Source organism: Mastomys coucha, unplaced genomic scaffold (genome assembly GCF_008632895.1).
Source record: "Mastomys coucha isolate ucsf_1 unplaced genomic scaffold, UCSF_Mcou_1 pScaffold15, whole genome shotgun sequence".
NCBI classification, from domain to species: Eukaryota; Metazoa; Chordata; class Mammalia; order Rodentia; family Muridae; genus Mastomys; species Mastomys coucha.
Window position 1 is genome coordinate 12,786,627 of NW_022196897.1, and position 26,369 is coordinate 12,812,995.

General features: G+C 49.6%; 5 protein-coding genes and 1 non-coding gene across 14 annotated transcripts in view; 2 read left to right on the forward strand and 4 right to left on the reverse strand.

Annotated features, from left to right (window-relative positions):
* The window catches only part of Tor4a (torsin family 4 member A), a 10,136-nt gene extending 9,066 nt beyond the window's left edge, over positions 1-1,070 (reverse strand). Inside the window, exon 1 of the mRNA XM_031369295.1 lies at positions 959-1,070. The gene's annotated coding sequence lies outside the window, so the exon portion shown is untranslated. The remainder of the gene's footprint in view (positions 1-958) is intronic.
* Nelfb (negative elongation factor complex member B) lies at positions 361-13,361 on the reverse strand. Its single transcript, XM_031369292.1, has 13 exons — positions 12,979-13,361; positions 12,580-12,743; positions 12,314-12,413; positions 11,761-11,991; positions 6,628-6,813; positions 5,546-5,658; positions 4,657-4,759; positions 4,347-4,442; positions 3,809-3,951; positions 3,601-3,707; positions 1,680-1,821; positions 1,297-1,405; positions 361-1,101 (listed from the first exon to the last, which is right to left on the reverse strand). The coding sequence occupies exons 3-13, from the start codon at positions 12,362-12,364 to the stop codon at positions 955-957; spliced, it is 1,428 nt and encodes a 475-aa protein (XP_031225152.1). The 5' UTR covers positions 12,365-12,413; positions 12,580-12,743; positions 12,979-13,361; the 3' UTR covers positions 361-954.
* On the forward strand, positions 8,707-8,811 carry LOC116092675. Its single transcript, XR_004119409.1, has one exon. It is a non-coding gene; the product is annotated as a U6 spliceosomal RNA (small nuclear RNA).
* A 1,343-nt stretch (positions 13,362-14,704) lies between the features above and the next one.
* On the reverse strand, positions 14,705-20,578 carry Stpg3 (sperm-tail PG-rich repeat containing 3). Of its 2 annotated transcripts, XM_031369306.1 has the most exons (7): positions 20,503-20,578; positions 16,454-16,653; positions 16,185-16,342; positions 15,953-16,087; positions 15,776-15,864; positions 15,249-15,543; positions 14,705-15,134 (listed from the first exon to the last, which is right to left on the reverse strand). In XM_031369306.1, exons 2-7 carry the CDS (start codon positions 16,558-16,560, stop codon positions 15,001-15,003), a joined length of 918 nt encoding a protein of 305 aa, XP_031225166.1. In that variant the 5' UTR covers positions 16,561-16,653; positions 20,503-20,578; the 3' UTR covers positions 14,705-15,000. The 2 variants fall into 2 exon arrangements, with proteins under 2 accessions (XP_031225166.1, XP_031225167.1); XM_031369307.1 differs by lacking the exon at positions 20,503-20,578 and having other exon boundaries at positions 16,441-16,549.
* On the forward strand, positions 16,635-23,879 carry Fam166a (family with sequence similarity 166 member A). 8 transcript variants are annotated; one of them, XM_031369298.1, is made up of 10 exons: positions 16,635-16,746; positions 17,477-17,627; positions 20,285-20,471; positions 20,620-20,746; positions 21,763-22,007; positions 22,106-22,371; positions 22,474-22,600; positions 22,920-23,014; positions 23,283-23,400; positions 23,682-23,879. In XM_031369298.1, exons 4-10 carry the CDS (start codon positions 20,691-20,693, stop codon positions 23,768-23,770), a joined length of 996 nt encoding a protein of 331 aa, XP_031225158.1. In that variant the 5' UTR covers positions 16,635-16,746; positions 17,477-17,627; positions 20,285-20,471; positions 20,620-20,690; the 3' UTR covers positions 23,771-23,879. The 8 variants fall into 8 exon arrangements, with proteins under 8 accessions (XP_031225158.1, XP_031225157.1, XP_031225164.1 ...); XM_031369297.1 differs by having other exon boundaries at positions 17,477-17,620; XM_031369304.1 differs by having other exon boundaries at positions 17,477-17,620; positions 21,793-22,007.
* Tubb4b (tubulin beta 4B class IVb) lies at positions 23,761-26,249 on the reverse strand. The gene is made up of 4 exons (XM_031369296.1): positions 26,086-26,249; positions 25,677-25,785; positions 25,486-25,596; positions 23,761-24,967 (listed from the first exon to the last, which is right to left on the reverse strand). The coding sequence occupies exons 1-4, from the start codon at positions 26,140-26,142 to the stop codon at positions 23,907-23,909; spliced, it is 1,338 nt and encodes a 445-aa protein (XP_031225156.1). The 5' UTR covers positions 26,143-26,249; the 3' UTR covers positions 23,761-23,906.
* Positions 26,250-26,369: the final 120 nt, after the last annotated feature.

Consider the following 26,369-nt stretch of genomic DNA (forward strand, 5'->3'; position numbering starts at 1 on the left):
GTCCTGAGTTCGGATCCCAGCAACCACATGGTGGCTCACAACCACCCCTAATGAGATCTGACACCCTCTTCTGGTGCGTCTGAAGACAGCTACAGTGTATTACACAGGAGCGAGCGGGGCCGGAGTGAGCGGGGCATCCTAAATTCAATTCCTAGCAGCCACATGATGGCTCACAGCCATCTGTACAGCTACAGTGTACTCATACATATAAAATAAATAAATAAATAAATCTTTAAAAAATAAAAATAAATAAAGGAAGAAAGAAACAAAGAGAGAAGGAGGAGGAGGAGGAGGAAGAAGAAAGTAAGAATGTCAGACCCCTGAACTCAGTTCCAGGACAAACTTAGAATCCTCACCATGGATTTATCAAAATCTGTTTTATTTACATAAGTGAAAACTTCAATGTGTACACCCAAACTCCCCTACTCAAAGGCTAAAACACGTAGGTGGAGAAGGATTTGCTTTCTATTGCAAAGGTAAACTAAGGCAGGGAACTGCAGGCAGAGCTCTGCCTAGAGATCTGTCAGCATGGACTGTGCATTGACATCAGCAGCTTAGGCCTGCTGCAGACTTTCCACCTGGCTTCTGTGGAAGGCACCACTCCTGTGCTTGGGGTATCAAGGCCCAGCAAATCTGCTTTAGTGAACCTAGCATACCTTTCTCTTTAGACTTTGTGCAGATTCAATATCAGGTCAGTCAGGCCTCTGCCCACTGCTTTTCCTATATCCCAACCACCATCCACCTCTGTCAGGGTCGAGTAGGGGCCAAGTCCCACCATGCCATCATGGGCCCCCTTTGATGTGCAAGTAGAACACTGAGGACCTTTTAGGACCAGCTCCTGGTAGCAACTCAGAGGAGGGAGAACCTGGCCAAGGAACAGCCCTCTCAGCTCAGCCTACAACCCTAGCCAACTAGGGTGCCCTTCCACAGGGGCACTACCGTCAAACCAGAGCCTCACAGTGCAGCTGGAGCAGGCACACTGGGAAGAGGCAGATCCAGTGCTGGTGTCTCTGCAGCTTGGGTAGGACTGGACTTCCGATGGTCTAACTGCTCCAACTTCTCACCAAGCTGGGAGTAGAGCTCCTTCACAGCCTCCCCGCTCTGTGGGAAAACCAGACATGGGCATGCCATAGGGCAGGTGGTTTGTCTGAGCCTACATGAAGGAGTGAATCCATAGACAAGACCAATCATGAAGAACACCATCAAAGTAAGCACCAAGGGCATTGTGCCACAGCTAGACTGGCCAAGCACATTCACAGAAGAATGCCCTCTAAGTCGGAACTGATGATACCCCACCTGGCCTGTGGGCTCCAGAGCCTTCTGCAATGCCTCCAGCTTGGAAGGGGCTACTCTTGCATGCAAGTGGAGGAGAAGCCTCAGGACATGACGGTGGACATTTTCCTTCCTGGAAGAGATCATTGGAACTGGAGGTAACACCTCCTTTATTCCTAGGCACAAACCTCCCTGGGGTTGGCATATGCCTTCACCTTTTCCCACTCCACCTAGACATAGATCAGCACTGGCCCCACGGTCATCCCCAAGCTACATCCAGGAATTCCTCAGTCTAGCACGGGTCCCAGTGCTCAAAGACCCACCTGTGGTCCTTTAGCAGGATGAGGCCTCAACTCCCCTCCCAAGCTGTCAAACACAAGAACTGGCAGAAAATGTGCGTGTCCTACCTGGGAGAGGCAGTGAGGAAGAAGCCATCAAAGAGGCTGCTACAGAAATCCTCCAGGGCAAATTCATCAGCCAACAGTGCCAGACTTCCAGTGAGCAGGTGGAGAAAGATGTCACTGAAGGCCAGGTCACCAAAGGTTTCCACTGTAAACATAACAGGGTGGCTCAGCCTCTGCCCACAGGGACTCTCTTTGTCTCAGGTTCTAAACAGGACCCAGGTGAGCAGAGAGAGTTGACCAGCTAAAGTAGATAGGTGGTCTATGGCTCTCATCAGGGAAGCAAGACCACAGCTAGAGTATGAGAAAGAAAAGGTGGTCTGCCCCACACCCAGGAGCTCTGGTCTGAATTAGCCTCCATAAAGAGAAACCCTCCAGACAAACAACTAGAGATGTGCAGAAGCATAAGAGTATGGCCCAGAGGCTAAGGCTGTAGAAGGCCATTGGTGAAGGTGCAGCCTTAGTTGTAGCTGACAGCCCCAAACTGAAGGGGTCATGCAAAGGAATGAGGCTTGGTAGCATGAAGAGAACCTATGAGAGGCTACTGGTGAAGCCTAGTTGCAGCAAAAGACCCCAGCGTTTTGCAGATGCCAGTACCATGGGATGATCACTAAGAACAGCAGCAGCAGTGGAGTGGGTCAACCTGAGCTTAGAGTGCTACAGAGGGCAGAGCTGGAAAAGTGACGCCAGCCCTTTGGAGAAGCCCAGATCATGTGTGGATCCCAGACACTGAAACAAGAAGCTGTGAAGCTGAAGTTGCCTTAGAGACCCCAGGATGTTAGAGATGCCAGAGCCGTGGGCTATCTACTGAGGAAAGCTGCTAACAGGGAATGGAACAAGCCCAGTAGAAAGAAGTTGTTGCAGTCAACAAAGATGAAAAAGGAGTTGGAGATCTGAAGACATAGGGATGCAGATTTGGAGTTTGCCCAGCTGATTTCCTGTCCTGCTTTGGGGATTACAGTTAAGTGATTGGATGAATCTCAGAAGAGACTTTGCACTTTAGACTTTTAACATTGTTGACACTGCTATAGACTACAGGGACTTTAAAAGTTGGGCTAAATGTATTTTGCATTATGCTATGTTAAGGAATGGCTTTCATAGACTAATATGTTTGAACAAGCCTATGGGGGCCAGAAAGTGGAATTGATGGTTTGCATAGGTTTGGCCCAGGGAGGTGTAGCCTTGTTGAAATAGCTGTGTCATTGTGGATGTGGGCTTTAAGGTGCTAGTCCTAGGTGCCAGGAAATCAGATGAAGATGTAGAACTCTCAGCTCCTCCAGTACCATGCCTGCCTGTACACTGCCATGCTCCCACCTTGATGATAATGGACTGAACCTCTGAACCATAAGCCAGTCGCAATTAAATGTTATCCTTATAAGACTTGCCTTGTTCATGGTGTCTGTTCACAGCAGTAAAACCCTAACTAAAAGACAAAAGGTGTTTATGTTTTTTTGCTTTGCTTTCAAACAGGGTCTCTCTATGTAGCCTTGGTTTTCCTGGACAACCTAAACAAAAGGGCTGGTGAGAAGGCTCAGTGAGAAAAGGCTACACAAGTTTAGAGACTTGAGTGATTGCCTGGAACCCACATAAAGGTGGAAGAGTCTGAGAGCTGACTAAACAAACCAGGCTAATCTTGAACTCACAGAGATCTACCTCTCTCTGCCTCCTAAGTGCTGGAATGAAGGACATGGACCACCATACTTGGCTATAAAAGTATAAACCCCTTCTGCAGGAAATCACAAGACCCACTGGCATCTCTGAAACAGAGCTAAACCTGCTTTACAAACATGCACAAAGGGTCTACTGAAGTAATGTGCAGACATGGAAACTGAGCTTTGGGAGTTGAAGGTGAAGGAAGGTGAAGGCAGGAAGAAAGGGGCAGAGCTCAGGGCACAGGTGGCAGGAGAGTACAGCCAACAGGACTCACCAAGTCCAGGCAGCAGGCGCAGGAGAGCATTCTTGTTTCTCTGCTTGGTGATGTGTAGGACGTAGTACAGTCCCACCTCACAAGCCATGCGCTGCTCCTGCAGAAACCTGCATGCAAGAAGCCAGGGTCTTCAGTCAGCCCACCAGGCAGTGCCTTCCCTGGCAGCACCACTCTTGTGCCTCCCCCAAACCCTGCCCTGGAGTCCTACTTGGTGAAACTTTCAGGAAGTGTGTTGGGGTATGTGACTGGGGCTTTCTCCTCAGCTGGAAGCTTCTGATCTACGTTGAAAGTGTAGTCATCCACCACGAAGGACATGAGCATCGGCAGGAACTTGGTGATGAGCTCTGCCTCCTGGCAGAAGGAGTGTCTGAGCCCACTAAGGTCCCATTGAGACTGGCTGCTCTCAATAGATACCCTAACCCACTCTGCCATGTACACCTTGCCCTTACCCACCCAATACACTTGCCTCAAATCCAGCTTTCTTGGACACTGGTCCCCAAAATCCCTCCTTCCTGCTTCCTGAGACTCATGTCGAGTGCTATATTCTTGAATTCCCCCATCATGGCTGCACCTGCAAAGCCCCATCTGGATCCCAGTCCCTATGGAATAGCTCCACCCTGCAGCCAGTCCACCAAAATACCCAAACATCCTTCATGGGTACTCTAGGAGTAGAGTTTTCCTACCAGAGGGCCCCCACCCTTCCAAGCCCCATAATTAATAGAAAAGAAGGAAACCGGACCTCATACCATCTTAGGCTCCTTGAAGACCTGGCTGTCTATTAAGTCCCATGCACCTTGGCCCAGTGCCAGCAGCCTAAGTAGAAGGAGGAGATCAGGACTATCCTGAAAGAAGACAGAGGCATCAACAAGAGCTCACAGGGACCATGCCATCTTCTGGTCTCACTGGGTAAAGCAGCTCTCTGCTTCTCAGAGCCAGGACCCTAGGAGCATGTGACCATAAGGCACCCATGTGCCAGTACCCACCTATGGAGTAAAACTCAATTTCACAAGCAGATAGTATGTGCTTTGCACAGCCAGCAGGCATGACTATGCTCACCCTGGGCAGTGTCTCCTGGCTAACCAGCTCCTGCAAGTGCCTGATGGTGCTCAGGGACAGTGTGTTGATGGCAAAGGGGTCGCACAGGATCATAGACAAATCCCTGGAAGGAATCAGATCTTGGTATAAATTGAGAAGCCTGGTAACTCTGTTTCTAATAGCTGCAGTGCCAGACCCACTAAAGGGACAGACTGGGATGCAAGGGCTTGGGGACTGACCTGGGATAGCCAGCCTCTTTGTATTGAATTCATAATTTATCCATAACTTACTCAAAGATCTTCTAAACTACAAAGTTAAAGAAAAAAATTAACCCCCAGCACATTAAATTCATACTCTGAAGAACCCTGACTCAGGGGCAAGCAATGGTGATATGTGACTTTAATCTTAGCACTCAGGAGGGAGAAAGAGAGAAACTCCTGATGAGTTTGGGGTTAGCCTGGTTTACATAGTGAATCTCAGGTCAGCTTGGCCACAAAGCAAGACTCTGGCTTCAACTCTAGGTTTAGCCAGTGGAAGATTACGATACAAGAACGTGGCAAGGCTGTGGCAGCCACACCACATCTTCATGCCAGGCAAAGCATGCTGGGAATCAGGCTGGAGTATCTAATCCAGCCCTCAGCTTACACCTAACTTGCCATACACAGCAGTCCCCTCCCTGACTAAGTTCCCTATGCTGGCTGCCCCAGAAATAGCAGGCCTCACACTCCATGTACAGGTATAGATCCTCTTGCTACTGAGGTTCATTTTAGCACGCTGTTAACAGTGGGCCTGGTATGAGGCATGACCATCCCAAACATACCAGAATAGGCTCCAACTACCAAGAGTGAACAGCAAACCCCATCAGTGCCTGTTTAGGGATCAAAGGCTAAGGTCTTCAAAGAGCTCTCACCCCAAAACTTGTTCCTGGCCCTTCTTCACACCATCAAGAAATCCCTGCAGCTCCCGGGCTCTTTTGCTGTCCACAAACCGCTCCCGGATACAGGCATCCAGGCACCAGGTGAACTACAGGAAGGAAACATACAACCTAGGTATACCCAGACTCTCCCTCCTCAGCCAGACTCTGTCACTACCCACTACATGGCTAAGGGAATCACAAGGCCAAATACAGGAGAGAAGCAAAGACAAACACAAGCCCAGGTCCAAGACCCCACCCTAGGCCAAATCCATGATAGAGAAAGAAAGGGGTCTCTGAAGAGGACAGAGAAAATAGCAATCAGTAAAAGGGGGGCATGCCAAAGGCTGAGCAGCAGCAGTCTCCAGGCCTAGACAGCCAACACCACCATTTGCTGTGAACTCAATCTGTGCACTCGATCAGTAGGTATTAACAAAGGAAAACAAACACAGTTCTCATTCCCAGGTGCCCAGAAGGTAACATGGCATGGGACTGAGACACCAGCGAGTTTTCATGGGGGACCAGTGGCCCACAGGGAGGAGGAGGTCTCCCTAAGTCTCAAAAGTACCAAGGATCAGGACAGCACATGAAAGAGGCATATTTGTTCTCCCTGAAAGAGAGATAACCAGGGCTGGCAGATGGATGGACAGGTTATGGCAGATATGCAGTGTTGCTCAATGCCCAGCAATAAGCAGCACTATATAGCACCCAGGAGGTGGGCTTAGATTTCCTGTGTTCTTGGTGGGGGAAAGAGGGAAGTACAGAAAACCTCATTCCTATATTACTTTGGTACTGGCCAGCAAGAAGCCCTAAGGGCTCTGGAGCAGAAGCCAGGTACCCAATAGAAAGATGGTCACAGGGCCTGCCACTTCTAGCTATAGAACAGAGGCTAGAGGGCCTGCAAGGGAGGCACCAGGACAGCCAGGTGTCTGAGGGACCTGTCCATCTCCCAGTGGAGCTGAGGAACACAGAGCTGGCAGTCTGAGAAGCAAGCTTAGACCTGGTCAGCAGCCATTTCTAAATTCAGGAATGCAGAGGAGGGCACAGGAGAAGTACGCAGGTGGGCATGCTGTACTAACCTTATGGCAGGGATCCACAGTGCAGATGTCACTGACGTCCAAGTCATGCAAAGACATGAGCAGCTCAGCTCGTAATGTGCAGTAGTGCACATTCCTGGTCCGCAGGAACAGTGTGCGCAGGAACTGCAGCACCATGTCATATAGCTTCACATTCTTCCCTACCATCTGTGTCAGCTTCTGCACCACCTAGGGCAAGACAGACAAACGGAATCCAAAATCCCCACCCCTGGACAAGGAGAGGTGGACATATCTTTAATCCTAACACTTGGGACGCAGAGGTAGGTGGATCTCTCTGAGTACTAGGCCAGACTAGAATTCATAGATCAAGTTCCAGAACAGCCAAGGCTACATAAAAAGATTCAAAAAACTAAAACAAAATATAAATGCCCGTCCCAGCACCACCCAAGCACAACAAATACAAGTGCCCCAGTCCTGGATACAGAGCTGGTCTCTCTCTTTTGGGCATGAGATATTTCTTTCTCTGCCATGAAATTTGGCACTGTATTCTAGGGGGCCAACTTTGGCTACTCCAAGTGGTAGATCCATACTCAACCCAGAAATATCCTAAAAGGCCCTTGGTCTGTTATCTACTGTGCTTCAAGCACCTGCCTGCCAGCTTAAAAGGTAACTCATCCTAGAAGCAGTGCTGAGAGCCAACCTGAAAAAAGGGCCCAACACAGGACACTCAGGCTATATGGACACTGCCTCTGGGCCTAGGCTAAGGCCCATCAGGCTACACTGAGCTCACTGCTTTCCTGTCTTCTAGTGTTAAACCATTAACACTGACATCCAGCTCTTCCTTGCCTTGTACTCTAGGTAAGAGCCATGCAAGGACAAATGCCTGTTCCTTTGGCAGGTGTCACCCACCTTACGTGTACCCAACAAAGGTAAACCAAACAGCCCAGCTCAAATACCTGGGGGTAAGGGTGGGTGTAGAGAGTGGGCGTGCCTTTAATCCCAACACTCAGGAGGCAGGGACAGGCAGGATCTCTTAGTTCAAGGCCAGCCTGGTCCAGAGGGAGATCCAGGACAGTCAACACAAAGAACTTTCACTCAGTTGCTAACTGACCACAGTTAACTGAGTCTCAGGCCTATGGTACAAAGAACCATTTGGGATAAATCCATTGTGAAGCTATCACAGGAAGCCCAAAGGTATCAGGTTAGCCTCCACAAGGAGGAAGGTCAGTGGGAGGAGGCAGAAGGGTGCAGGAGTCAGTGGCTGCTCTGTTAGTTTACTCTCTAAGGCCCCTGCCAAGAACTCTTGGACTGGCCTGGATCTTCATCTCAGGGACAAAATCTTCACTGTTGACATCACTTGAGCCATGTGGATGGTCCAAAGTTCTCCTATTCACTGGATACAGACCACAGACCCAATCTAACCCTGACACAGAGGGTACGTGCCTCACACATAACCAGCTTGGGACCACCTGCTCATTGGCAAGACGGCTATCCTACAGCCAAGACTGTAAAGGTGATCTACTAGCCCTGTCCCCAGTGCTGGAAAATCAGAGCACTGAGAAGAGTCTGCAAAGTCTCCAATAGGAAAAACAGGCCAGCATCAAAGTGCCATAAATCAACTCATCTGCAGAGTCTGACAATGGAGAACATCAAGAAGGGTCTTTGGCACTTAGGATTGTAATTCTAAATCTAGCCACTTGGCCCAGAAGTCCAAAAAACGTCCAATGTGTCAGCTCTGGAAGCTCTCATCAGGAGTAATTCCAAACAGGAATGAAATGAAGGAAAGGAAAGAAAACCTGGAGGATGTAAGAAATGGCCCCATCAACACAGGACAGACGCTGGGCTGAAAGAGACCTACTGTGACCTGACATGTCAAAGCAGAAGTCAAGAAGGCCCGGGGACCTGAGAGCTTAGGGAAGCAAGGAAGAGGCCAGAGCATCACTGTGAGCTGGATAACTCAAACTGTGTGCACCCAAGCTCAACCTGCAAATCTGTTGTACCACTCTCTACTTCATTCACTTGAGAAAGGGTCTCTCACTAAACTTGCAGGTTTTATTTGTTTGATTCTGTCGACAATGGCAGGCCCTCAAGTCCCAGTGGTTCCCCTGCCTCTGACTCTGCCTCCTCCCTTCCAGCACACATACTAAAATTGGAATAACACAGAGAAGATTAGCATGGTCCCCACACAAGGATGTCACACAAATTCATGAACTGTTCCATATTAAAGAAAAAAAAGAGCTCATTTATTTTTGTCAAAGTAGACACTAGAAAATTTTGAATGACTTATATAACTTTATCTTTCTACTAAACAGTGTTAGTCTTTAGTTAAGTTAGTTAAAAAGTCTTGACTTGGGGCTGGAGAGATGGCTCAGTGGTTAAGAGCACTGACTGCTCTTCCAGAGGTCCTGAGTTCAAATCCCAGCAACCACATGGTGGCTCACAACCATCTATAATGAGATTTGATGTCCTCTTCTGGTGTGTTTGAAGATAAGCTACAGTGTACTTATATATAATAAATAAAATCTTTAAAAAAAAAAGTCTTGACTTAAAAACTGGCAAGGTACCCACAAACCACAAGAAATTCAAGAAAAAGGAATACCAAAATGTGGACATTTCATTCCTTCTTAAAAGGGGGAACAAAGCTGGGCGGTGGTGGCGCACGCCTTTAATCCTAGCACTTGGGAGGCAGAGGCAGGTGGATTTCTGAGTTCCAGGCCAGCCTGGTCTACAGAGTGAGTACCAGGACAGCCGGAGCTACAGAGAGAAACCCTGTCTCGAAAAAAAAAAAAAAAAAAAAAAGGGGGGGGGGAATACCCACGGAAGGAGTTGCAGAGACTAACTATGGAGTAGAGACTGAAGGAAGGACAAGCCAGCCTGATATAGCTATCTCCTGAGATGTGCTGACAGTACCTGACTAATACAGATGTAGAGGCTCACAGCCATCCACTGAACTGAGTACAAGGTCCCCAATGAAGGAGTTAGAGAAAGGACCAATGGAGCTGAAGGGTTTGCAGCCCCCTAGGACGAACAACAATATGAACTAACTAGTACCCTCAGAGCTCCTAGGGACTCAACCACCAACCAAGGAGTATACATGGTAGGACTGATTGTTCTGGCAGCATGTGTATAATAGAGGATTGTAAAGTCGATCATCAATAGGAGAGGACGACCTTGGTCCTGTGAAGGTTCTGTGCCCCCGTGTAGGGGAATGCCAGGGCCAATAAGTGGGAGAGAGTGGGGTGGCAAGCATGAGGAGGAGGGAGCCAACAGGGGTTTGTTCTTGTTTTTGTTTGTTTGTTTGTTTGTTTGTTTGTTTGTTCCTGGGAGGGGAAACTGGGAAAAGAAAAATCATATGACATGTAAATAAAAAAAATATCTAGGGCTGGTGAGATGGCTCAGTGGGTAAGAGCACTGACTGCTCTTCCAAAGGTCCTGAGTTCGGATCCCAGCAACCACATGGTGGCTCACAACCACCCGTAATGAGATCTGACGCCCTCTTCTGGTGTGTCTGAAGACAGCTGCAGTGAATTACACCGGAGGGAGCTGGCTGGAGGCAGCAGGGCCGGAGCGAGCAGGTCGGCAGAGGTCCTGAGTTCAACAGCTGCCACACACGATTATTCATGGCCATCTGTACAGCTACAGTGTACTCATACACATAAAATAAATAAAATAAATCTTTAAAAAAATATATCTAATAAAAAAAAAAAAGTGGGGGCTGGAGAGATAGCTCAGCGGTTAGGAGCACTGACTGCTCTTCCAGAGGTCCGGAGTTCAATTCCCAGCAACCACATGGTGGCTCACAACCATCTATACTGGAATTGATGCATTCTTCTGGTACATGTACGTAAAATAAATAAATCTTTAAAAAGAAAAAAAAAAAAAGAAAAAAAGGCCAGGCAGTGATGGCTCATGCCTTTACTCCCAACACTTGGGAGGCAGATTTCTGAATTCAAGTCCAGCCAGTATACAGAGTGAGTTCCAGGACGGCCAGGGCTACACAGAGAAACCCTGTCTCGAAAAACAAAACAAAAAAAAGAACTGGCAAGGTGGCCAGAGGTGGTGATTACGCTTTTAATCCCAGTACTCAAGTAGAGACAGGCAGAGTTCAAGGCCAGCCTGGTCTACAGAGTGACTTCCAGGACACCCATAGTTACAAAGAAAAACCCTGTCTCAATAAAACAAAACAAAATAAAACTCCTGAAAGTTGTCTTTTTTTTTCTTTTCTTTTTTCTTTTTTTTTTTTTTGGTTTTTCGAGACAGGGTTTTTCTGTGTAGCCCTAGCTGTCCTGGAACTCACTCTATAGACCAGGCTGGCCTCGAACTCAGAAATCCACCTGCCTCTGCCTCCCAAGTGCTGGGATTAAAGGCGTGCGTCACCACCACCCGTCGAAAGTTGTCTTTTGATCTCTATACAACATGGTCATTCACACAGACACATAAGTAATGTAATAAATAAATTCTCAACATAAAGAAAATGATGCTTATTGGCTGGAGAGATGGCTCAGTGGTGATTATATTGCTCTTCCAGAGAAGCTGGGTCCAATTCCTAGCACTTACATCAGGCAGCTCACAAACAGATTCCAGCCCTATGGGCATCCCATGCTCTGGTTTCTGTGGGCACACACTCATACACATTGTAGACATACACACAGAGAGACACAAACAAATAATTAAAATTAATTTAAAACATTTTAAAGATGCCACCTATGAGCCAGACATGGTGGCCATGCCTTTAATCCTAGCACTTGGGAGCAGAGGAAGGTGGATCTCTGTCAGCTCAAAGCCAGCCTAATCTAGATAGGGAGTTTCTGGCCAGTCAGGGCTATATTGGAAGATCCTGTCTCAAAAAAAAAAAAAAAAAAAAAAAAAAAAAAAAAAAAAAAAAAAAAAAAGCCACTGATGGCAAATTTGAATTTAGAATAATATCATCAGTAAAAGGTAAAAATAATAGGTAAAAAGTTTAATTCCACTTTTTTCTTTTCAGTTTTTTGAGATGAGAGCTGCTGTTACTCAGGCTGGCCTCAAACTCACAGCAATCCTCCTGCTTCAACCTCTGCCAACCAACTTTTTCCAGGCTACATATACAAGCTCATGCTCATAGAAACAGACTAAGCTACACACAGGGAAGAGGCAAGGAATGAAGGGCTAGCCACACAATCCTTGCGGGCATCTCACCTCTCCCTGGCGCCTGGTCTTGGGGGAAGGGCTGAAGAAGTTGTGCAGGACAGAGAGTTCTGTGCTGAAGAGTGCACTCTCTTTCTCCAGGATGTACTGCTTCAACAGTGGTGAGACTTCATCTCCAAAGAGAGCCTGGTTATCCTGCCAAATCTGCCGCTTCACTTCCACAGCACATGCCCGGTACAACTCCTTGTCAGCCATCACCAGCTTCAGCTTCTTCTCAGGAACCTACACAGTAAACACCACAGCTCCCTGCAAGTCTCCCTCCCTCTATGAGGCCTCTGCTGTCCACAGACCTATAGAGCCCAGCCACATCAACAAGCACCTGTGATGGACCTCCAACTCTTAGCAGGTGAATTCAGACATCCAGAATCTCCACAGCCCTCTCCCCAGGAAAGACCCACTCTGCACTTCAAGGGATAAGGATGTTTCCACTTGGCTCAACCAGAGGAAGTGTGTGATACAAAGAAGGTGCCCAGGGCTTTCCCAGAGCTAAGCAACTGCCTGTACTAAACCCATAGTCTGGGAGGGCTGGCTCCACAGTGCTCACCTTGGGCAAGTGTTTCATAACACACATCACCACTGGTTGAAGGGATGGCATCTTGACCAAGGAAAAGCTCTTTTCCAGAAGGTCTTCCAGCTTCTTGTACCTGCACAGATTTGCACAGCTGAAGAAGTGGATCTCCACATACAGAACATACAGAGAAGAGGAATCCCTCAAACACATTCCAGGTTGTATCTACAAGTAGGGCTGTGCAGCCATGGAGACCATAAATGCTACTCACAAAGATAAGCAGCTTCCTGGTAGAGACCCACCTCTCCTCTGCCTTTCCCTCAGAGGCAATAGCTGACACTCGTTCCAGCAGTTTGTCGCGTAGCTCATCAAACACTGACTGATGGAACTCCAGCCGCGGTGTCCCGTGTAGATCCAAGAAGGGCAAGGCCGACTGCAGGGAAGGCAGCAACACGCCATTCTCTGTCTGGAGAAGCAGAGGGTAAATGCGTAACACATTTTGCTTAGCCCCAGCCAAGTCAGCACGGACACCACGGATGTCCTGAGTACACGGGTCCGCCGTGGTAACAGCGAAAAGGGAAAAACGCCCAGAGTTACTCAGCGGGTTCCTAGCTCAGAACCTTTAATGCCTCCATTCAAGCGTCGAGAGCGCGCCAAATTGTGTCCAGCTTTCCTAGCTGCCCCGGCCCCCTCCTGCCCACCTGAAATTGTTCAATGGCCTTGAGAGGCTCGGTGCAGTTGGTCAGGGTCTCTTTCAGATCCTCGCCATTGGCCACGCCCAGGTCTTGGAGCCCCGCGAACTGGGCCGAGGCTCCGGCGGCTGCTCGGCTGTGTACCCCATCCCCGCCGCGCTCCGCTGGAGCCGTAGCGGACGCTGACGGAGCCCCTGAAGCCCTCTCCACGGTGCCACGAGGACCCCCCAAGCCCCGTTCGCCCGCCGCCTCCAGTGTGGCCAGATAGCGTCAGCAGAGCTGCTTGCACGGACACACACCTCCCACTTCCGCCCTTGACTGCCTAGGTCCAGCAGCCAAAAGGCCCCGGGAAAACGCCGCCGCCGCGCGCAGGTTCCGGGCAGCGACTTACTACCCAGTGAGAGGTCCTGAGATGGTGCTCAAGGGGCGGCGTCGGGATGTGAAGCAACCCCCTCTCGAGAGGCCTTAACCACTCAAGCCCCGGCCGCAGCCAGTGTTAGGAAATTTTCAGCCTTTCATTTCGTCTGCTCTCTGGAACCACCACAAGCACCAGGCATACATGTGGTATACAGACATACATGCATTTATATGCATAAATAAAATCACTTTTTAAGTGAGTTCTGGTTTGGGCTTAGTAGTACAATTTTTTTTCCCTTGAGACATGGACACTTTAGACCAGGTTGCCTCAAACTCAGACCCTCTGCCTCCTGACTGCTGGGATTAGAGGCTTGTGCTGTCACACTTGGCAATGATGCATATCTTTAATCCTAGCACTTGGGGGGGTAGAACCAGGCGAATCTCTGTGAGTTCAGGACCAGCCTGGTTTACATAGTAACTTCCAAGACAGCCAACGCCTGTCTGGGGAGGACGGAAAGAAAAAAAAAAAAAGATCTGAGAGCTAGGGAAATAGTTCAGCAGTTAAGAACGTTTCCTGAGCCAGGCAGTGGTGGCACACGCCTTAATCCCAGCACTTGGGAGGCAGAGGCAGGCAGATTTCTGAGTTCAAGTCCAGCCGGTCTACAGAGTGAGTTCCAGGACAGCCAGGGCTACACAGAGAAACCCTGTCTCGAAAAACGAAAAAAAAAAGTTTTCTGCTTATTGCAGGGGACCTGTGTTCAGTTCCAGTACCTACATAGCATCTCTGTAACATCAGTTCCAAGGAATCTAATGTCTCTGGGCACTAAGCACGCATGACACACATACAAACAAGCAAGCAAAACACCATACACATAAAATACATTTAAAAAATGTTCTTTAGTGCTATCTGTGTCTGGGTGTGGAAGGACGTCTGGAGAGGGCCCTGGAGAAACTGCTGCAAGGTGAGGCTCCTAAAGGGGGCTCCTACTAAGTAGCAAGGCAGGTCAACAGAGCTGAGGGAACCAGCATTGGGCGGGGGCTAGGGCAGGCTCTTCAGGTCAAGGCTCCAGGGAAGAAGGCCCAGTGTCTGGTGAGCTGATTCCTTGGGTCCTACCTCAGTGGGCTAGGCAAGGCTGTCCGAAGATGACAGCTCCCCAGGTTCTGGCTTCCCATCCCATCCCCAAAGTTCCTCAGCCCAGCAAGCAGCCCTGATCCTCAGATAGATGCTGGACCTTAGGTGACTGGAACAAGTTGTCCCACATTGCCACGAGGTCCTTTTCCTATTCTATCCTAGGTCAGAAAGCTTAGGGTTACTTCCCAGGCTGCCATTTCAATCCTGAAGAAAAGAACACCATGCAGGAACAGAGGAAGCCAGAAATACCAGGGAAGCAGGAAGCCACATATTCAAGACAGCCCATCCGACAAAGGATGGGCAACCAGGCACACCAGAGACCACAGTTCAGAAGAATCATTTGCATCTCGGTATAGTGCGGGGGTGGGGGGTGGGTGGGAGGGGTCGGGGAGGGGGACTCTTCTTGTTGCACAGCCTAAGCCACAAAGAGTGGGTGAGGGGTGTCTAGAGGGTCAGAAGGCCAGGCTACAGACAAAAGAGTTCCAAAGGAAGCCTAGGAAAGCCTCAAGAGAGGTTAGCTTTGCAATCTATTCCCGATGGGCCTATAGTGTGCAGAAGGGGCCTGTGTCGTGGCGCTTGGGTCTGCGCACTCCTTGGATAACTACTCCTGGCGGAGAAGGGAACCGTGAGTTGTAGCAGTCTTCCACGTAGTAGGCAGCTGGACCTGGGGTTCGGGCTGCAGAGAGAGTGAGCTGACCCTAGTAGTCACCCCAGCACCCCTCCCCTCCCTTGCAACCCAAGCCACTCCACCCCCGAACAGGCCAAGCCTCTTTTTCTAGGTCTTCCTTACAGGAGCTGACCCAGGATGCAAACGCAGGAGAGCGGCTCATGGAGAAGGCAGGTGAGCGTGTGCTCTGCAGACGGTACCCAGGAAGGATGTTATAGGTGTTGGGGCTGGGTCTCTTCTCGCCAGAGGGCTTTGAGGTAGTCAAGAGTGGGGTATAGCTACAAGGACCTCGGGCTCGGAGCATCCCTGGGCGGAAACGACTCTCGTGCATTTTGACAGCAGAGCGACGGCGGCCTCCAAAGCTGAAGGCCGGGAAGGCAGGTTGGCTCAGCGGCGTGTACTCGGCGGGCGATGGCCACTACGAAGAGTCAGGACGCTGCAACCTCCTTGCCCAGCTTCATACTATCCTCCTAGGCCTGACCCATGCTTTCGTGCTTCCCTAGCTCCTGGTTCTCCCTTGGCACGTAGTCCCTTCCACAGGCCATCTGACCCCTCTTTTCCTCACCTCCTCCTCACCTGCAACACCCCTACCTCCTCAAGGCTGCCCCTTCTTCCACTCTTCCTCTACCTGGCCCACATAGTGTCCCTACCTTTGTCTCTCGGTTGAAGTCGGTCTTCTGTATGAAGGGGCTTTCACTTTGGAGCCACATGGTCTGCCATGCCCTGCGGCCACCACCCTCTGCAGTGGGGCGGATGGTCGGTGGGGAGGTTTTCAGGGCAAGAGGTTCCCATTCCCCCAGTATAGGCAGGGTTGTGGGGGCATGCACCTCGAACCGGGTACTTGCGACCGATGGTGTATTGGGGGTGTGGAGAGGACTCTCGCAGAGACACATTGGGCACATCATACTGGGCTGGGCCAGGGACATCCGGGTCCGTCAGGATTGGAGGACGTCTCTCTAGCACTGATGCAAAAGGCAAGCTCTTGACCCATTTCTTCACAGAAAGCTATTTCTCCAGCCCCCATACTGGCCTGGGGAGGGAGTAAAGACCCTCACTCACACAGCTCTCTTAGAGTCCCTGTGCTGATAGGTGTGGACTCGTCGGGGTTGCCTATTCTTAACCTGAAGCCACTTGGTGCTCTCTTCGTTTTGGGGGGCCACATCTCATCCCAGGCAGTCTCCAGCTCCTGGTCCCACCATAACACAGCAGCGTTGGCCCTGCAAGGAAGCCAACAGTCACTGTCCATCTATCCCAGTGGTCTTCCCACTGGGTTGTCACCCTCACCCCCATCCCTACCCCTACCCCCGTCCACTGCCCTCTGAAATTACTGGGTGGGATAAAGAGGTTTCTGACTCAGGGAGCCCCGAGTCCAGTGTTTGCCTCCATTGATGTAAAAATTTGCCAGGAATTTCACAGCCTTCTGGTCAAAGTTCATTCTGGGGCTTGGGCTCCTTTGCCAGAGAGCACTGCTTAGGCTCTGTGACCTCACTGTTGGATTATGCCCCTCCCTTCTGTTGCTGGGAGCTCCCTAGGAAAGGAACATTGTTCAGATCAGGAGGGGCTCTCCCACAGGGCCTCCATCCTTAGTATCCCCTCCTTACCTGCTGAGACTGTCACCCAGGTCAGGTTCTAACCTGTCCCAACCCTTTTTCCCTTTGCTTGGGTCCACTCTTTTGTTTGTTTGTTTATTTGTTTTGGTTTTTCAAGACAGGATTTCTCTGTGTAGCCCTGGCTGTCCTAGAACTCACTCTGTAGACCAGGCTGGCCTCAAACTCAGAAATCCGCCTGCCTCTGCTTCCCAAGTGCTGGGATGCGCCACTACTGCCCAGCAGATGCAGTTCGGTTGTCCCTGGGCAGGCTCTTGGGTCCACTTTTAACAGTGCTTCTGGGAAGTCTGGGACCCCATCCTAGGTAAAGAAGGGGCAGACCAAGCCCTGCTGGATAGCTCCATGTGTGAGGGTCAATTGAAAAGGCATGGGGAGAAAGACAGTTGAGGAGGAGGAAGAGAGCTGTCTCTGCAGCAAACCCCATCATGGGGAAACAGTCAAGCAACCCGGGCCTGGCTACTGGTCTGGCCAGTCCAGGCAAGGCTAGTTATAAGAATTTGTCTTCCACCTCTACCTGCAGGCACAAAAGCTAGAAGGCCAAAATGTGTTAGATGAATTAGGTTGTGCCTAGATGATATACAAAGGAATACTGAGTGGCTTCTGATGTTGGCTGGTCTGGCTGTCCTAGCAGTGACCTTAGCCCCAACCATACCCAAGCAGGCCTCAGACAAAAATACCTTACCCACAAAGCCTCTCCCAGCCCTCTTCTACCATGACTATTCCCTTCTGAATCTCTCCCTTTAGCACTGGCCCTGACTGACACTTTTCTGGATAGACGGATGGAGACATGAGAAAACAAGTTTGATTTGGACAAAGGGACCACAGGCTGCCTGGAGCCTCCTCCTGCACTGTGCAGTGTCCTTTGAGAACGAAATTGATGGTGTTAAGGTACCTGGTGTGTAGGGTTCTGAAGAAGCATTTGTTGCTACTTATGTGACTCCAGTTTCTCCCTGTTTAAAAAAAATACTGCTGTGGGGATAGGAGTGGCTTGATAAGTGAGGTAAGTGCCTGCTGAATAAGCACGAAAGCTTGAATCGGATGTCCAGGAGCAGTAAAATCTAGGTGTGCTCCTCTGCAGTCCCAGCTCTGGGAAAATAGAGACGGGGGATCCCTGGAGTTCACTCCTCAGCTGATTGAGCTGAACCAAAGCACTCCAGAGTCTCTGAGACAAACCATATCTCAAAACCTCTAAGGTATAGAGCAATTGGGGAAGACACTCAACATCAACTTCTGGCTTCTAGCATACATATTCATACTACTGTGGAACTAGGCATGGTGGCACACACCTGGAATTGCAGCACTTGGGAGGCTGAGGCAGGAGGATCACTACAAGTTCAAGGTCAGCTTGAGCTACATAACAAGGAAAAAAAACCCATACAGTTGTGAGATGGTGTTACACATGTATGTTTTTGTTTCAAGAATTGATAGGTGTGTTTTGCCTACATGTATGTATGTGTATCACATGCAAACCTGGTGATGTGGAGGTCCAAAGAGGGCATCAGATCCCCTGTAAGTGGAGTTACATATGGTTGTGAACTACCATGTGGGTGCTGGGAATTGAACATGGATCTTCTAAAAATGAACAAGTGCTCTCAGACACCTCTCTAGCCCCACAACCACCACATACCTTTGTTTAGTTTCAGAGCACCTTTTTTAGGGTGGTGGAAGCAGTGTCTTGTTTAGATTTGATCTATATTAGCAAACTGTGCTCTGGGGTGTACCTCAGTGACCCACATTAGAAACATCCATTGCTAGCACTGGAGTCCTGCTTATTTGATTCAGATAGAACTATACCTCTATGTTTAAAGGTTGTGGCTTGGTTTTGTTTTCAAACTTATTTATATTTGCATTTAATATTGGATGGTTAATTTTTAATAGTTTATAAGATTTTTTTTTTTTTTTTGGTTGTTTTAGAGACAGGGTTTCTCTGTGTAGCCCTGGCTGTCCTGGAACTCACTCTGTAGTCCAGGCCGGCCCTGAACTCTGCCTCTGCCTCCAAAGTGCTGGGATTAAAAGCATGCACCACCACTGAAGATTTATTTTTAATGGGACTAAAAAAAAATCACCTGAATTTACTTATTGTTGGATTTTCCAGGCAGGGTTTCTCTGTGTATCCCTGGGTATCCTGGTACTCTTCTCAGTAGACCAGGCTGGCTAAATTCAAAGATCAGATTGCCTCTGCCTCCCACCTGCTAGGTGCCACTATGCCCAGCTCATTTTTTATCTTTAGTATTTGTAACTATGTGTATGTGTCTGTGTGTGGGTTTATGTACTTCAGTGCAGATGATCAGAGGCCAGGGGCATTGGTAGTTGTGAAGTACCTCATGTGAGTGCTGGAAGTCAAGTGTGAAGGTACTTTGGAAGAGCAACAAGTACTCTTAACCACTGAGCCATTTTTTCTCTAACCCTTCACCAGTCTTGTATGAGGAATTATCTGTTCATAACAGTGTTGCAAAGTTTAGTCTGCCCACCATTATGTTGATTTGACATGGAATAGAATCTTTTTCCCCCTTTATGTTATATTCATTTCATGGTTCTAAAATTCTACCTAAAGCTAGGGGAATAGCTCAGTTTCAGCTGTCTGTGCAAGTGTGGGGACTTCAGTTTGCATCACCAGCATACACATAAAAGCTTATGTACTAACAACCTGACTTCACTCCCCAGAACCCACAAGGCAGAAGAGATAACCAGTTCCCCTAAAGCTGTTCTCTGACTTCCACAAGAGTGCCACAGCACACATGTACACCCAGTAAAAATCTGTTTCATAAATTTGTTTTGGGGAAGTACAGAGAGGTGGATCCTTGGGCTTGATGGTTAGCCAGCCTAGCTTAATCAGTAAATCTCAGACACCAATGAGAGAACCTGCCTTAGAAAACAATGACAGTGTTCCAGAGGAACACTAGAAGATAACCACCGAGCTCTGCACACATCTGCACATACATACACAGAGGATTTTTGTTATTAAATAGGGTTTTATTTGCTAGAATGTGTTAGTAGGAGTCTGAGGACATTTTGTTATTAAGTAGGGTTTTATTTGCTAGAATGTGTTAGTAGGAGTCTGAGGACAATTTTTGGAAGTGAGTTCTCTTTCAAGTGGTGAGTTCGTGGGACAGAACTCAGGATATCTAGCTTCATGACAAGCATTCTTTACCTTCAAGCCATCTCACCAACATCTAAGAAAGTTCTTTTCTTTTATGTTCACTGGTGTGTTTGGCCTGTGTATATGCCTGTGTGAGGGTGTCGGATCCCCTGGAACTGGAGCAGGCAGTGCTCTTAATCACTGAGCCATTTCTTCAGCCCTAAAGTTTTTCTACATTGAAAAAACGAATGGGCCGGGCGGTGGTGGCGCACACCTTTAATCCCAGCACTTGGGAGACAGAGGCAGGCAGGTTTCTGAGTTTGAGGCCAGCCTGGTCTACAGAGTGAGTTCCAGGACAGCCACGGTTACACAGAGAAACTCTGTCTCGAAAAACCAAAATAAATAAATAAATAAATAAATAAATAAATAAACAGAATGAGGATTTGTTAAGTATTGAAAATATCTTACTACAGGAGAACAAGTCTATTGGAGAGTGCACACAGCTGTGCACCTAGGAACCCTGACTCAGCTGACGTCCTCAGTGGAGAAGGACTAGGGGAAAGACCCCATCATGAAGTAGGGACAGCTTTGCGCCTGGGTCTTGGCCTCTGAGGGTAGCGAGGGTCCACCCACTTTCCATTCCTGGCTCCTGAATTCCGGGTAAGTAGGGCTTCCTTTCAGGATCCCCTACCTTGCTTAGGACCTTCCCAGCTGGTCTTTGAACCAGAGATACTGCGAGATGGGAGTGCTCACAGGGTTAACAGATGGCTGGGTCCATAATGCTGGCCCCCTTCACAATGGTTACCAGGCAACAGGTCTCTTCAGGGAAGGAAGGTGGACACAGAAAGGGCTGAACCAGCAAGGACAGAGTCAAAGCAAATGACAGCTACTCAGAAACACAACCTCTTCACTCCAGAACCCCACTACATCCCTGGGTAAGAGCTGGGAGCTCTACAGAGAGAAAGGTTGGGGCTGGGAAAGGGATGTGCAATAGGACTGGGGCTTCCTGGACTCCAAGAGATGAGGACCAGTGCTGAAGAGGCGAAAAGCCAGGGTTACTAAAGATGGAATAGAAACTGCCAGGGATGAAGAGCTCAAGGACAGGAAAACTCTAAGGTGGAACCATAGAGGAAGGCTGGGCCTTGCCCCTCCCTGTGGCAACCTGAATGCAGTACTAGATGGCCAGCCTGTCTGTCAAGGGCAAACTGTGGCAGCTAAATAGCTGGCAGAAACTGGATAAACAAATGCTAGACTTTCTCTCCATAGGAAGAAGTGGTTTAGAGATGGGATAAGTGTAAGCCAATTAAACGCAAAAACACACAAGACAGATAAAAGCCTTACAGAGGTAGGGTGCTTGCCTAGCATACACATGCAAAATCTACAGCACCACAAAATTAATAATAATAGTAAAAAAAACTCCAAGGACTGTGTGTGCATACCTACACAGACGTAAATGCGACGTTAGAGAACATAAGATAGGGGATTAACTGAGAGACCTTTTAAAATTGGTCTCTTTTAGAGCTGTCTATGGGGTGAGGGATGGAGAGTGTTGAGAATGGTTGGATGCTGGGTTAGAGAGATGGTTTAGCTATTAAAAGCATTTGCAAGTCTTCTAGGTTCAATTCCCAGCATCCACATGGTAGTTTTATAAACATCTATATAAGTCTAGTTTCAGGAGCTCCATCCCCCTCTTCTGACTTCTACAGGCACTAGATGTACAAGCAGAACACAGGCATACATGCAGGCAAACCACCTATGCACAGAACCTGAGAGAATTGCTGAGTATTTGGGTCTGCTGTGGAGGACAATCTGAGAGTAGTAATGTCAGTAAAGATGTGGCATATGCTGAGTTCCAGGAGGCCCAGAAATCAGGTGCTTCCATGACCTTCATCTAAAGTAAGCAGAGCAGAGGATAACCTGCCATATCCAATGGCTGCTAATTAAATTGCAGGAGTGGTTTCTCCCCTGCTTCTCTCCACAGTTATGCTGGTTTCTATCCTCAACTGCGCTACCAGGTGGGAAACACCTATGGCCGCACCACTGCACAGCTGCTCACAGATCCCAGCGTACAGAAGAGCCCCTGCTCTGTTCTGTCACCTATGTCCAAGCCCAAGTTCATTGAGGACTTCAGCAAATCCAAGCCACCATGGATTCCCTGCAGGGACCTGACAGAGCCTTACATCCCCCACTATACCAGTGAGCTTCACATCTATGGTGGGATCCTACCTAGCTCTGCCTCCATTGGGGCTCCACCCTCCTTCCTACATGGCTCAAGGGCTACCCTGTCTGTACAGGTCTGAAACCCTACAAGAATTTTGAGATCCTGGGCCAGCTCCCACGCCAGGAAGTGGACACCCAGGGGCCACCACAAGTAGAGAACACATCCAGACAGAGACCACTGCCTGCAGGCTTCATGCCTTATCCCCCCTACCCAACATGCCCTCCAGGCAGAAAGGGGGAAGCTAAAGACCTGGGCCATCCAGGTCTACTGCTGGCATACGGGGAAGAGGCTTGGAAGGACGCAGCACCTCTTCAGGAGCCCCCAGGGAAGTACCACCAGGTAACTGGAGACACTCTGGCTTGAGGCTCCTTTCACTGGCCTGCCCCACTACCTCCACAGGTGGAAGCTACAGTAGTGGTAATTTGCACTTTCCTGTTCCAGCTATACCACTTCAGGAGGGATGAGTATCTGCCTCCACGTCCCCCACAGGAGACATTGGATGTGGACAGATTCCAGCGACTTCCCCAGCTAGACCACCCTAACCTAATCCAACGCAAGGCCATCTCAGGTAAGTGTTGATACCTGAGCTGTTCTCCATAAGGTACCAAGACAACTGAAGGTTTGCTTCCTGGGCCCAGTCCTACACAGAGAACACTTGAGCCTCTCACGTTTAACACTTTCTTAACCAGAAACCAGCCCAGCTGCTCCCACTGCAAGGTGTGGGCTTTTTGTTTTTGAGACAGGATTTGTGTGTATGTAGCCCTCCCTGGCTGGCTTGTAACTCCCTCTGTAGACTAGGCTATCTTCTGCAGACTCAGATATCCACCTGCCTCTGCCTGGAAGTGTGTAGAAGTTATGCCCTAACCCTATCATCCACCCATCTCCAGGTTATGCCGGCTTTGTGCCCCGGTTTGCCTGGGTAATGGGGGTGAATTACCGTGATGGTGTCACACAAGCTATGGATGACTTTGACAAGAACCAGGTAGGAAAACATGGTCCTAGCCTGGCTTCCACATGCCTCAAGTATGTCAGGTCTCCCTGCAGTCTTGCTCCCATTCCCACACCTTCAGGATCCTTTCCCTTAAGGACAAGCTTGTTGAGGCTTGGGGCTGTTCACATAGTACTAAGGTTTGATTCCCTACCCTAGTAGGGGGAGGCGGAAGTGGTTGGGTGGTCATATGGGTTGAGAGTCCCCAGAGGCATGATCTTGGTCACCAATGTGGGGAAACAGCACATATCCATTTCTCCAGTTTGTTTTCAGACACCCAGTCTGTGCCCTGGGTGAAAGGCTGCCTAGGACCCACTGGCCAAACACCACCATCTACAGAAGCCAAGGCCTGATTCCTTTCTATATGGGCTTCATTCCATGTGAGTATTGCTCCCACCAGAAGCCCATACTTCCTCCAAAGGACAAGTTTATATGACACACCAAACCTGTGACAGGGGCAAATGGTCCTGCTCCATCCTCCACACTTGCTGATAACCAGTTGTTGGCCCACTGGCCAGAGTCCCAGTTTGGACTTGGCTCACTAGTCATTCTTGTTAAGCCATCAAGGCTACTACTCCAGGTCTAGATTCTAGAGAAGCTGCTCTGGGTCACAGAGCACACACTGACCTCTCCAATGTGCTAATCCCTTTCTTCCTTGCAGCCATGCAGGACAACTATGCATTGACATTTGGTAACAGCACCCGAAGAGCCTATCAGAAGGAACTGGAGAGGCGAAGCCACACACTATGAATTGCTTTAATGGTGGTATCTGTACAAGTGATGTCAGGACACAGGACAGCAAATGCACAGTGGACATGGCTAGCAGACAGGCTGTGAATGAATAAAGAGTTCACACTGCTCCCATGCTTTAGCGACTAAGACAGCTCTAAGCCACCTCCTCCTCAGCCTCCTCCTCAAACTCTCCCTCTTCCTCAGCTGTAGCATCCTGGTACTGCTGGTACTCGGACACCAGGTCATTCATGTTGCTCTCAGCCTCCGTGAACTCCATCTCATCCATGCCCTCACCCGTGTACCAGTGTAGGAAAGCCTTGCGTCGGAACATGGCTGTGAACTGCTCTGAGATGCGTTTGAACAGCTCCTGAATAGCTGTGCTGTTGCCAATGAAGGTGGCTGACATTTTTAGGCCCCGAGGTGGAATGTCACAGACAGCTGTCTTCACATTGTTGGGGATCCACTCAACAAAGTAGCTGCTGTTCTTGTTTTGGACGTTAAGCATCTGCTCGTCCACCTCCTTCATAGACATGCGGCCCCTGAACACGGCAGCCACAGTCAAGTAGCGCCCATGTCTCGGATCACAGGCAGCCATCATGTTCTTGGCATCAAACATCTGCTGGGTGAGCTCAGGAACTGTCAGGGCACGGTATTGCTGGCTTCCCCGGCTGGTCAAGGGGGCAAAGCCAGGCATGAAGAAGTGCAGGCGAGGGAAGGGCACCATATTTACAGCCAGTTTCCGCAGGTCAGCATTTAGCTGGCCAGGGAATCGCAGGCAAGTGGTTACCCCACTCATGGTGGCGGACACTAGATGGTTCAGGTCACCATAAGTGGGTGTGGTCAGCTTTAGGGTTCTGAAGCAGATGTCATAGAGTGCTTCATTATCAATACAATAGGTCTCATCTGTGTTTTCAACCAGCTGGTGGACTGAAAGGGTGGCATTGTAGGGCTCAACCACTGTGTCCGACACCTTGGGGGAAGGTACCACACTGAAGGTGTTCATGATTCTGTCTGGGTACTCCTCCCGGATCTTGCTGATAAGGAGGGTGCCCATCCCAGACCCAGTCCCCCCACCCAGGGAGTGGGTCAGCTGGAAGCCCTGCAGGCAGTCACAGCTCTCAGCTTCCTTTCTCACAACGTCCAACACTGAGTCAACCAGCTCTGCACCTTCTGTGTAGTGCCCCTTGGCCCAGTTGTTCCCAGCCCCACTCTGACCTGTAAGAGAAAACAGCAGGTCACTACGGAGGTATGTGCCCAAGGGGCCAAATGACATGAGGTTACGCTAAATAAAGTGTACAGACCCAAAACAATCTGCATAATGGCACACGCTATTAATCCCAGCACTTGGGAGGCAGCTCTTGAGTTTAATGCCAGCCTGATCTACAGTTACAGAATGGCCAGGGCTACAAGATGGGGGGGTGGGGAGGGGAGGTGGCAGACGTACAGAACACACTAGAGCTAAGACAGTAAATACTTTTAAAGGCACCCCTGCCAATATTCAAGGAGAGCACAGGGTCCCTGCCACTAGGTCATGTTTGCTCATACTCTCTACTAGCAACTAGTCTACCGGCAGATAGGACCTTCCTTCTAAAGCTGCTTTACGCCAAGAGGTTGAGTGACTCAGAGGACAAGAAAGTGTACACCTGGCGGCTATTAAGCAGGAACTTAAGTCATCCCCTTGACCTTTGAGCCTCATGGGTAGCAAGCCCCGTCCACACCTCCACCACACTCACCAAAGACGAAGTTATCAGGTCTGAAGATCTGCCCGAAGGGCCCTGAACGCACCGAGTCCATGGTGCCCGGCTCCAAGTCCACGAGCACGGCGCGAGGCACATACTTGCCACCTGGTAAGACAGAGAAGGACGTCAAGCGTGCTCAAACTGGAAAGATGGTCAAGAGGATAAACGGGGTAGAGGTGCCTTACCGGTGGCCTCGTTGTAGTACACATTGATGCGCTCCAGCTGGAGGTCGCTATCTCCGTGGTAAGTGCCAGTGGGATCAATGCCATGCTCGTCGCTGATTACCTCCCAGAACTGCAAAGGGAGTCGGGCGTTAGCTGAGTCACGCCGGCCGGTGCGCTCCAAGGCAGCCCCGCCCCGGATGGGTGCGGCAGGCCCTCCCCCCCCCACTCCGGTCTCATGAACGCCTAGGCGACGGATCCCTAAGGGCCGCGCACCGTCCGCCCCACCGCCACCAGCAACGGGCTCTAAATCTCGGCCCAGCGTACGCCAGTATCGAGGACGCAATGAAGGGCGACGCTGCCGGCCGCTTCCGCCATCTTCCCCGACTGGCTGTCCCAGTGGCGTCCGTCCGGTAGAAACCTAGCCTCCTACCTTGGCGCCGATCTGGTTGCCGCATTGCCCAGCCTGCAGGTGCACGATCTCCCTCATGGCGGCGGCGACTGCGGAGCGGCTGGAGAAGAGGAACACTTAGGGAGGAGCAGGCGCACAGAGTGCTACAACCGACGCTCTGCCAACATTTATATAACTCTCATGACCCGCCCTCGCCAGCACAGGATTGGGCCTTCAGAACGAGGCCTCGAAGTACCCTTGTTTGATTGGCTATTTTTTCGTCAATCGAGCCGTCTAGGGCCCGCCTTCCAAACGATATACGCTCA

Coding starts and splice junctions, on each gene's coding strand:
- Nelfb (XM_031369292.1), bottom strand. CDS start 12,364: ATGCCATCCCTTCAACCAGTGGTGATGTGTGTTATGAAACACTTGCCC. Junction 5,659..6,627: donor CTGTGGATCCCTGCCATAAG/GTTAGTACAGCA, acceptor TCCTTCCTGTAG/TTCACCTGGTGCCTGGATGC. Junction 4,443..4,656: donor GCCAGGAGACACTGCCCAGG/GTGAGCATAGTC, acceptor GTCTTCTTTCAG/GATAGTCCTGATCTCCTCCT.
- Stpg3 (XM_031369306.1), bottom strand. CDS start 16,560: ATGAACTTTGACCAGAAGGCTGTGAAATTCCTGGCAAATTTTTACATC. Junction 16,343..16,453: donor AAACCTCTTTATCCCACCCA/GTAATTTCAGAG, acceptor GCTTCCTTGCAG/GGCCAACGCTGCTGTGTTAT. Junction 15,544..15,775: donor ACTTCAACCGAGAGACAAAG/GTAGGGACACTA, acceptor GACTCTTCGTAG/TGGCCATCGCCCGCCGAGTA.
- Fam166a (XM_031369298.1), top strand. CDS start 20,691: ATGACAGCTACTCAGAAACACAACCTCTTCACTCCAGAACCCCACTAC. Junction 22,372..22,473: donor CCCCAGGGAAGTACCACCAG/GTAACTGGAGAC, acceptor TTCCTGTTCCAG/CTATACCACTTCAGGAGGGA. Junction 23,401..23,681: donor CTATATGGGCTTCATTCCAT/GTGAGTATTGCT, acceptor TCTTCCTTGCAG/CCATGCAGGACAACTATGCA.
- Tubb4b (XM_031369296.1), bottom strand. CDS start 26,142: ATGAGGGAGATCGTGCACCTGCAGGCTGGGCAATGCGGCAACCAGATC. Junction 25,786..26,085: donor GCAACCAGATCGGCGCCAAG/GTAGGAGGCTAG, acceptor CTCCCTTTGCAG/TTCTGGGAGGTAATCAGCGA. Junction 25,597..25,676: donor GTACTACAACGAGGCCACCG/GTAAGGCACCTC, acceptor CTGTCTTACCAG/GTGGCAAGTATGTGCCTCGC.